At 36.3% G+C, this 10,726-nt stretch overlaps 1 protein-coding gene across 1 annotated transcript; it reads left to right on the top strand.

Annotated features, from left to right (window-relative positions):
- Window positions 1-8,790: 8,790 nt before the first annotated feature.
- LOC130218900 (cytochrome c oxidase subunit 6A, mitochondrial) lies at window positions 8,791-9,532 on the top strand. The gene is made up of 3 exons (XM_056451219.1): window positions 8,791-8,860; window positions 9,035-9,177; window positions 9,328-9,532. The coding sequence occupies exons 1-3, from the start codon at window positions 8,791-8,793 to the stop codon at window positions 9,415-9,417; spliced, it is 303 nt and encodes a 100-aa protein (XP_056307194.1). The 3' UTR covers window positions 9,418-9,532.
- Window positions 9,533-10,726: the final 1,194 nt, after the last annotated feature.

Here is a 10,726-nt window from a genome sequence, read left to right on the forward strand (position 1 = left end):
ACTGAAGACTTTTTATTTGATTTTGGATTTCAGCAAATATGTTCGTTTGCTGCTTAAGAACATTTATTATTATCATGGTTGAAAAAGATTGTGCAGCTCTAGATCACTCAAATCTGGGAAACATATTTTTATGATTCGTTGATTAATGTTAAATAAAATAAAAACTGTATATGAGATAGTTTTTTTGTAACAATACATGTAAACTTTAATCTTTTTCATGAATCCTTGCTAAATAAAAAATAATAATATTAATTAATTAGATTTTTTTTTAAGTTTTTTTTTTTTAGTTATGACTAGTAATAGTTGGCACAAATAACTTCATTGCCCCTTCACCATTCGGTCTCTTCAAAACCAAAACTCCACACGTCCATCCACCATCGCAGCAATTTCTTTCCCATTTTGACATACTCCGTTCTGATCCCTGTTTTTTTTCCTCTGCCAATCTGTCTGCCAGACGGACCTCCGCCAGTGCCCATCTCACACAGGAATTCTCAATCCCACTTTAAAAACTACTGACCACATAACGGTGTTGATTTCCTTTATCACAGCATGTTCAGCCAAACAGACTGCAAAGTCCAAACACGTTCCTGACCAGAGTCCCGTAAACAGATATTAGTTCAACTGAACACCCTGCCCACGGCCTTCTCTCTGTTCAACCTGTGCCAGCGATAGTATAGTCTCATGTTTCTAACAAGTTTCATGGTCAAAGATTTCTGTAGTTTGTACAGTGAATCCAGTCAAAACCAAAGAAATCTTTACTACTCTGTTTATACACATATTCAAGTCTGTTGAGTCTACATGTCTCCTGAGACTCTGCAACGTGCCAAGTTTACAGAAACAGGTGTATGGTAGATTAACCAGGAGAATGCTAGAATAAGAAAAGCCATTCCCCCATATGAACTTGCAAAATGGTTCTCCATAGGCTTACTTAAAAAATAATCAAATTAAATTCCAAGTCACACTCTACTCTTACCATCTCTGCCAAGAGCGTGTATGTCCCCTGAAAACATGGGTCTCAAACTCAATTCCTGGAGGGCTGCAGCTCTGCACAGTTTTGCTCCAACCCTAATCAAACAGAGCTGATCCAACTAATCCAGGTGTTCAAGACTACTAGACTATTAAGCAGGTGTGAGTTGCAGATGGTTAAAGCTAAACCGTGCAGAGCTGCGCCCCTCCAGGAATTGAGTTTGAGACCATTGCCTTAAAGGGACAGTTCACTTAAAGACACACTTGTGATTTAGAACTGTTATGAATTTTTCTTCAGTTGATCACAAAACAAAATATTGTAAATAATAGGAACAGCAGCCCTTGATATTCATAGGAACAACAACAACAACAAAATACTATAAATGTCAATGGATGCTTTTTCTTCTTTCAGAAGAAACTCAAACTGGTTGGGAACAAGTGGAGGATTAGTATGTTATGACAGATTTTTCATTTTTGGGTGAACTGTCCCTTTAAGACATTTTTTGGGTTATTCAGAAATGCGGCGCTTCACAGATCGGTTCTGAACTTCGCACATCATTCAGGCAGATGACAAGACGCAAGAGATGATGCAGCCAAAATCAAAAAAAGAAACTAAAGCATGAAAAAGAGGAATGAGTGAGATGGGAAAGATATCTAGTCACCCAGTTTTTTTCCTGTTTGTTTTTCGATTCTAAAAATTGTGCTTTCACCAAATACAACATGTTCTTTAACATCTATGTTGATCCTGGAACTACATTCTCCGCTGATTTTGGTAATAATTTACAGTTTAGGGTTAGAGATTAGGCATAGATTAAATTTTCAAACAGGAATGATAATCCAGGATCAACATAGATTAGTTAATCCTACAGAATCGCAACCTACTTGGCAAAATCACACCCACCAATTACTATACTAAGTACATGGAACATGTGTAACAAAGGCACCTTAAAACAAAGTGCAACATTAGGCTTTGCTTTGAGGAAAAAAAATATATATGTATTTCATATGTAATACAACATATGAAATTATTAATGTGTTTCATTGTACCATCTGTGTATGAGACAAAACAGTAAATGGTGTTAAACCACTTGTGCTAAAAATATTTCTGAATGTTTTTCATCTATATAGTCATGTTAAAACATGGATGACATTTACAAAATAAGAAAAAATGGGTTTTAATTACTTGTACAGGTTACAGTATATTATTACTATACACTCACCGGCCACTTTATTAGGTACACATTACTAGTACTGGGCTGGGCCCTCTTTTGCCTTCAGAACTGCCTTAATCCTTCGTGGCATAGATTCAACAAGGTACTGGGAATATTCCTCAGAGATTTTGGTCCACATTGACATGATAGCATCCCGCAGTTGCTGCAGATTTGTTGGCTGCACACCCATTATGCAAATCTCCCGTTCTACCACATCCCAAAGTGCTCTTTTGGATTGAGATCTGGTGACCGTGGAGGCCATTTAAGTACAGTGAACTTATAGTCATGTTTTAAAAAAAAAAACAGTCTGAGATGATTCATGTTTTGACATGGTGCGTTATCCTGTTGCAAGTAGCCATCAGAAGATGGATACACTGTGGTCATAAAGGGATGGCAACAATACTTTTTCAACAATAATATTTTTTCTTCTTTGGACCATTCTCTGTAAACCCTAGAGATGGTTGTGCATGAAAATCCCAGTAGATCAGCAGTTTCTGAAATACTCAGACTAGCCCGTCTGGCACCAACAACCATGCTACATTCAAAGTCACTTAAATCACCTTTCTCCCCCATTCTGATGCTAAGTTTGAACTGCAGCAGCTCGTCTTGACCATGTCTATATGCATTGAGTTGCTGCCATGTGATTGGCTGATTAGAAATGTGCGCAACGAGAAGTTGGACAGGTGTACCTAATGAAGTGGCCGGCGAGTGTAAATGGTTATAATTGCATTATTCCAGCTGATTAAATAAACTGTTTAAATTTATTTCGCACTGATTCTGCAACAACTCTAATGCTTCTTGATATTGATGGTGGCATGAAGATCCGGCAGGTGGTGTATGGGGTCTTGAATACAAATTATCCAGTGGGCCAAGAAACCCTAGAGCGCCTCTGTCCACAACTCATGTTTCTCGCTTTAGAAACACATTTTTATAAGTTTCTCTACTTCAGTGATTGTGTCTGTCTATATGCAGCAAGACGGTGATTCTGCCCAAAAAAAACACTGAACCAGACGCTCAGACGAACATCCTAGTCTACTGGGCTGCAGAATGACTTCATGCCTGGCACTAACATCTGTTTGTATTGCAAACACAGAAATGGAAGTTGGGCAGACGGCTCTTTAGAGGAAGAAACGGACATTTAAGGTACATTCATTAATGTTTTTAAGTAAGGAAAAAAAAAATTGTGTGAATAAATATATGCTCATGTTTTTCACGCACATCAGTGCACATACAAAAACATTGAGTCTTGACCACTTAATGATTCTATTTATCAGCTATATATTGAATACTGAATGTCAGTTAGTAATACACCAAACTAAATAGTGCTAAGGTGTTTTTTCCTTCGTGAGAAAAATTGTACAGTGGCCAAGAGAACTCAAATGCTTTGCAAGCTTAGAAAACAAGGGCAAATAGAAAATCACTGACAAATTGAGAAAACATTAATTCACTCATTTTGCTTCAGCTTAGTCTCTTTTCAGAGGTCACCACACAGAATTAACCGCTAACTACTCCAGTACATGTTCGGATGCCCTTCCAGCTGCAACCCAGTATTAGGAAACACCCATACACACTTATTCACACACAACGGACAATTTGGTTACCAAATTCACCTATTGCACATGTATTTGTATTGTGGGGGAAGCCGGAGCACCCGGAGGAAACCCACGTCAACAAGGAAAACATGCAAACTCCACACTGAAACGCCAACTGGTCCAGCCGGGACTCAAACCAGCGACCTTCTTGCTGTGAGACGACAATGCTAACCACTGAGCCACCGCACCGCCCCTTAAGAAAACATCTTCATTAATTTGAAAACATACACATGGCAAATAGCATATACAGTACCACAGTAAAAATGTGTTGGTCTCATCTCTAAGACCTCTAACAACATCGCTGACTCTAAACATAAAGCATTTGGGTTCATCACTTTTTAAATGTCCTCTAACATATATCTCTTGTGGTCTGCACTAATAGCAGTGTGTGTTGTGACAATTTGAATAAGCGTGTGTGTTGTCAAATTGAAGAAAACTTGCGGTGTGTTTGAGCTCTCTCAGGCACAGTAAAAGTGGCCACTATATATGTGTTTCCATTCCAGACATAAATGAATAAAAAAAAAGAAGCGATTTCCAAGTTTTGCTTCCTAAAATAGACTGTGGATCATCAGAAGAAGAATCAGGAAAACCATCAGGAAAAGTATTAATGCTGAGTTAACCTCACAATTTCAGGCCGTTTTGCAAACTCATTTGACTGATCAAATCTAATTAAATCAAAAGAGAGATTCTTACATTTCTTAATCATATTGCTTTTTACAACAGTTTTTGTAATTAAAAAAAATTGCTAGCACAGACTAAAAAGTTGTAAAATCCAGCAACAAAATTGCTACGTTGGTAATACTGGTAGACAAGTGTATGTAATTAAGCAACTGTGTGCCAAAGGTGCAATGATGTGCCAAAGTCTTGCACTGGAGGCCATGCATATGCAAATGTATGCACCCTTGTGATGTCACATAACTTTGTATTCAAATAGTTTATGCTGCTTGATTATTTAATCCCTTTGTGTTTAATGTGGATCTTTTAAGCAATGAATCAATGATGGTTTAATAGATCTAACACATATTATAGAAATCGCAAGATTGAAAACAAAGTTGATTTCTTACATCTTGACACCAACAGCGATTGAAAAAGAATTCAATACCTCATGGGTTTTTTTCTGGGAAAAATATTTTGAAGGAGCTGTTGACATGGAGTTAAAGCAGATTTTGGAAAAACCCAAACAATACAAACATAAAAATATAACTAAACGAAAAAATCTGAAATAATTACGTGTAATAATAATGGAATGACAAGGAGAAAGTACTGAACTACTGAAACGTATTTAATACTTTATATAAAAGGCTTTTTTGGTGATGGCAGCTTAATGGTGACTCTCATATGGAAAATGAAGTCACATGCATTGCTCAGGCGTTTGTTTTTCACAGACTTCAACAGAGTGTAAAAATCTTGATGGTTCTGAGAGTCTCGTCTGTCAAATTTGATCTTTATTTTGTATCTTTGTATTGGATTTAATTCAGGTGATTGGCTGGGCCGTTCTACAGCTTGATTTTCTTTCTCTGAAAGCATTTGAGAGTTTTCTTAGCTGCGTTTTGCATCATTGTCTTGCAGAAATGTCCTCTCTGGTTTCATCTTCATAATCCTGCTAATGTAGATGTTGGACTGAAGCAGCTGATATTAATTTACAATGACAAAGGGAAGAGAGTTGCTGAATATCTACTGAGATATTTCAGCTGCTGTCTGGGCTTTCACTGCCTTTCTACAGCTCCCTTCATGTGTTCAATACTTTTTCCCTGTCATTTCATTTTATCACGCATAACTTTATTTGTTAACTAACTAATACTGCTTTTTAATATTGTTAAATTAATATTCTTTGGTTGTTACCAACATCTGGTGAAAATTTCAAGTCAAAAGCACCTTTATGTATAAAATATATTTTCTGAGAAAAATGGTGACATTTTGAACACTTATTTCCCCCCTCTGTATAAAAGCTAATACAACACTGCTGATATTTTGTCAATGAAAAAATTCTTAGGTCATTAAATGGTGGTGGTCACAACCGACAGAAAATTAATTATGAGTGATTTACTGAGGCAGAGTGGTATTTTAGCTTGCGCCTCAGTAAATGTTGTCTATAAGCCTCTGTTCAGTGTCTGTATCTAAAACAACATTTGCATTCCATGACACATTTCTACAGGTTACTGCTCTTGTTCAAACAACATTTCTTGAGAGTCAACATTAGGAAACGTTTAGTTTATGGTGAGCAAATTTACACCAACACCTGCAAAATTAAACTAAGAAGTTACAAACATGAGCCACAAAACGGCACTAATAACAAAAAAATAACAAAATACATACACAGACTAAAAATTATTCTATCCTTTTCTATTCTAGTTAGAGCAATTTTGAATTAAATCTATTATAGTTTACTATTATACTTATGCTGAGCATAATTTACTTAAAAACAGCTTAATGCTATTGTTTTCAGTCTGTAAGTGTCAGTTAAATCCCTATTGTAAGGAATATTCAACATAACAAAACAACCGACTGTGTATTTTAGATAAACAGTGTAATCAGCCGTTTCCATGCTACAGAAGCTAATTACAGAAAGGTAATATGACGAACTGTATGAAAATATGTCAGATTTAATGTTAAGATATATTTAGATTTTATTTAGTAATAATGGAATTAAGGTAATTTATGATTTCAGATAACAGACAGCAATACAGGACTCACAGCGCCCCCTTGTGAAATACAAGCACACTACAGTACATATTCATTATTTCACTGAGCACGTAAAAGAATTAGCAGAACGTCAAAATTCTACGTCAAATCACGTAAAATAACGAGACAGAACTTGATAATAATCCAAAAACATTTATAATTAGACGAAAAAAACTATATTTTGAGATGTTTAATTTTTGTAAAGTGTTTCAATGTAATGGAAAACAACCAAAATGAACTACACTTCTGCTTTTATCCAGACGCATATTTTTAGTATAATGTTTTAATTGACTTTCACAAATAAAATTGTTAAATTGAAATTAGCGATCCTTTACGTTTAACGTTTAAAAGGTCTCTACGAATATTTCGCAACGTCCATCAAACAACACGGCGGTGTGGTAGAGGAGTCAGAACTGTCAAACCAAACGGTTTACAAAAAGGGAAGTCAGTTTAGTACAAAACGAGAGAAAAACCTAACAAGAGTGAGGTGAGATAAGGTCACTTACGGTCAAAGAGTCACGTACACAAACACGCAGAAACCCAACCTGTCTGAATACCTCATTGATACCTCCTCTAGCCGTCAACTGTTAGCTATACAGTTCTGTTTTAATAACTAGAATAGCCTACTTGTGTTCGTGTTTTCAACATTTTTATTTATTCAGACATACTCAGGTGAGCAGATTTCTGCAGCAAATGCAGCTTGTATTTTTATAGCCAGTAGCTTATTCACTGCAAATCTGAAGCTCTCCCTCTCTGTCTCTCCATTACAGATCAGTGCATGCACTTGACCAAATATGAACTTGGCGATTATTGGCAAACTGACAGATTTCAGTAGGAAGGAGGAGTCTCAGGGTTTAGGCCAGGACAGACCAAAGGACAAACAGACAGAGGTGTAGAAAGAGAAACTAACTAATAACTGAGGGACAAAGAACAAAAACACTTGACCAACCTCTTTGGAAGAAAAAACGTAAGTATCATTTGCATGAGACATATAATCTTAGCTTTTTTGAGGTGTTAAAAGTTAACATCAGAGTTTTTCATTCTTTTAACAGCAGTAATGCAACATATGACCCACATCGGAGAGCTTGCTTGTCCTTGCGCAGGACATGAGGTTTATTCAGCTAATCAAAAATAATCTCATCTGAATGTTCAACAGGTTTTTATTAATGCTACATGTGTGTAGTTTAAAGGGTTTAAGATATCAAATAGCATTAAGTGTTGAAGAGGAGGAAAAAGTGCAGAGGCTTTTAAAGGGACGAGATAAAGAGCAGGCCACAGCCTGGTTAACATATACAGTAAAACATCTAAATTAATGTATTCAAATAATTTTTTTGAGGAAAAATTGATTTAAACTAGATTAAAAAGAGAAATCCTTTATAGTATTAGTGTATAAGAAGCTAATATATGTATTGTTTGGTTTGGTCAGTATCTAGCCTTTTTGTCTTTGCTGAACTACTCAGAAACACAGTAAAAGCGCAAATAGATGCAAAGCATGATTAATATTCAACTGCATACATTCTGCCATGCTTCCGTTTTCACCTCATGCTGTAGTCATTTCACGGTTTACTAACATGGTTTACGATTGTGCCAAGATACACCACTGAGACTGAGCTGACATTTTGTGGCTTTGTAAACAAGTACAACGTTGTTATATCTGACTTTTGCACAACTTCTCTTCAATTCTCAGTTTTCTTTAATATATTTTATGCTGTAATCAAGAGTTATTTTAATTTGTTTAAAATATATCACAGTGATAGTAAAGAAAGACAAAGTTTAGTATATAAAACAAATCCTGTACTTTTGAACTTTCACTTTAATAAAAAAAATCCTTTAAAATATTAAGCAGCTGATTTTAGCATTGATAATCCAACATGTTTCTCCCGCAGCAAAACAGAATATTAGCAAGATTTCCGAAGGATGATCTGAAACTGAAGAATGGAGGGATGATGCTGAAATTTCAGCTTTCTTACCACAGTAATGAATAACATTATAAAATTATAGTACAATAGAAAGCAGTTGATTAATGCGGCTGGAAGGGTATACAGCGTATGAAACATATTCCAGAGTAGTTGGTAGTTCATTCCCCTGTGGTGACCACTGATAAATCAGGGACTAAGCCAAAGGAAAACGAGTAAGCAGTTGATAAATTTTTTTATATAAAATATCCAAACAAAAACACTTCACATTGTAATGACATTACTATTTTAGATATTTCAACAAGTGAATCAGATAAATGCAAAAAGATCAATTAAACAGGTCCTAAAATGTCATAATATTCAATGGAAACATGCGTAGTACTAATAATCTTAAATCTTGCTTACTGTTTTTTTGCTTCAGAGATGTCCCCCACTGCTATCGTGGCCCGCCGGGTTCTGGCTGCTGCATCAGCAGGGAGCCATGAAGGAGGAGGTTTGATACAATTAAATACATTCAATTCTGATCCATACACTCCACACAGCAACCCTTAAACTCAGAAATCAAATCTCTTCATATTAAACCAAAATGTCAGCACAATAATCAGTGTGCATTTTGTCATGCTGTATATTTGAAATGATATGCACTAATGATCTGAATCAAAAACAGCAAGGACATGGAAGATCCTATCCTTCGTGTTAGCCCTGCCCGGTGTGAGTGTCTGCATGGCAAACGTTTACCTGAAGATGCAGGCTCATTCCCATGAACAGCCAGAGTTTGTGCCTTACCCACACCTCCGCATCCGAACCAAGGTGTCATACTGTTAATATGCAATGTGGTTGATATTTAGTTAAAATGCATTATGCATGAAGTAAACTTCTCTCTGAGCCCCATACAAAAATTAAACTCAATGTATTTACACAGCCTACCATCATTCTTAAAGCATTCTGTTTGTCTCTCAGCCATGGCCTTGGGGTGATGGGAACCACTCTCTCTTCCACAACTCTCATACAAACGCTCTGCCCACTGGTTATGAAGGCCCTCATCACTGAGCGGGAAGACCTTTCGTTCGGAACTGTTCGTCCTCTCAACACTGTTTCCATTCTGCAATGAATGAGACCAGATTTAAACATTTTTAACAGAAATAAACTATCGATTTTACATGAATTCAGTGTCTGTGTTGTAAAATTCCAAACATTTAAAGAGTAAACAGTCAAGTATTTTAGTTTGTCTAAAGCTGGGGTATCCAAACTCGGTCCTGGAGGGCCGGTGTCCTGCATATTTTAGTTCCAACCCCAATTGAACACACCTGAACCAGCTAATCAAGCTCTTTCTAGGTATATCAGACACTTCAGGTAGGAGTGTTGAAGGAAGTTGGAACTAAACTATGCAGAACCCCGGCCCTCCAGGACTGAGTTTGGACAACCCTGGTCTAAAGATTCACCTGGATTGCGGTCAGATTATTTTCCACAATGTTTTTTCCAATGATCCAAAAAAAAAAAAAAAAAAAAAAAAACTACATGTGGCTGTAAAGGTCTAACAGACCAGTTTCATATTTGGTAATTACTTAGAGACTGAAGTGACTGAAATACATAAACAATAATCAAAATAAATACATTTAAGAATTGTGGAATTCGGGTGTCTTGTATAGCACATTTATCACAGGAATTTTTGTGATATCAACTTCAAATTAGGGTTGGGTGATGTCGACCAATCTGGCATGGTATGATGTCTAACATGAAACATCACGATGGACGATGGAATCGTCGTCGTAGGCTGTGGTGAATTAAATTATTTATAAATAATTAACTAATTCATAACGAATTATTTGTAGTCTACAGTTTCAACTACCTGACCCACATGGTCTTTGTTTTACCTATAACCAAATCATAAATAAGAAGGTTACACACAAATTACCACCTGTCAATCCCTTTTTTCACAGGACTCTGGCATTAATAGGCAGACTGATCCGTGTCGTTACAATGGCGTCGACATACTTGGTTAGTAAAAAAAAGCGCACAACCAACCAACAGTATCCGAGGTTTTCGCTAAAATTGCTAAGTACAAGCGTGAAAGTGAAAAATTAAAACAGTGTACTTACGCTGTGATAAGTTACCTGATAGATTCAAAAGACAGAAGAGTCGTTAGATAGAGACAAGATTAATTAAATATCACGTTTAACAACTGTAGTGAGACACGATCCAGCGGTACATCTTTGATAAACGTCCGACGTTTGGCACATCAACGATCGACCCAACCCTACTTCAAATTTGGAACAAGATTTGGTTAGACATGGTTTTAAAGCAACTTTAAATAGCTTAAAAAAGTAATAAAGCAAAAGTTAATTAGTGCATCATCTCC

Source organism: Danio aesculapii, chromosome 3 (assembly GCF_903798145.1).
Source record: "Danio aesculapii chromosome 3, fDanAes4.1, whole genome shotgun sequence".
NCBI classification, from domain to species: domain Eukaryota; kingdom Metazoa; phylum Chordata; class Actinopteri; order Cypriniformes; family Danionidae; genus Danio; species Danio aesculapii.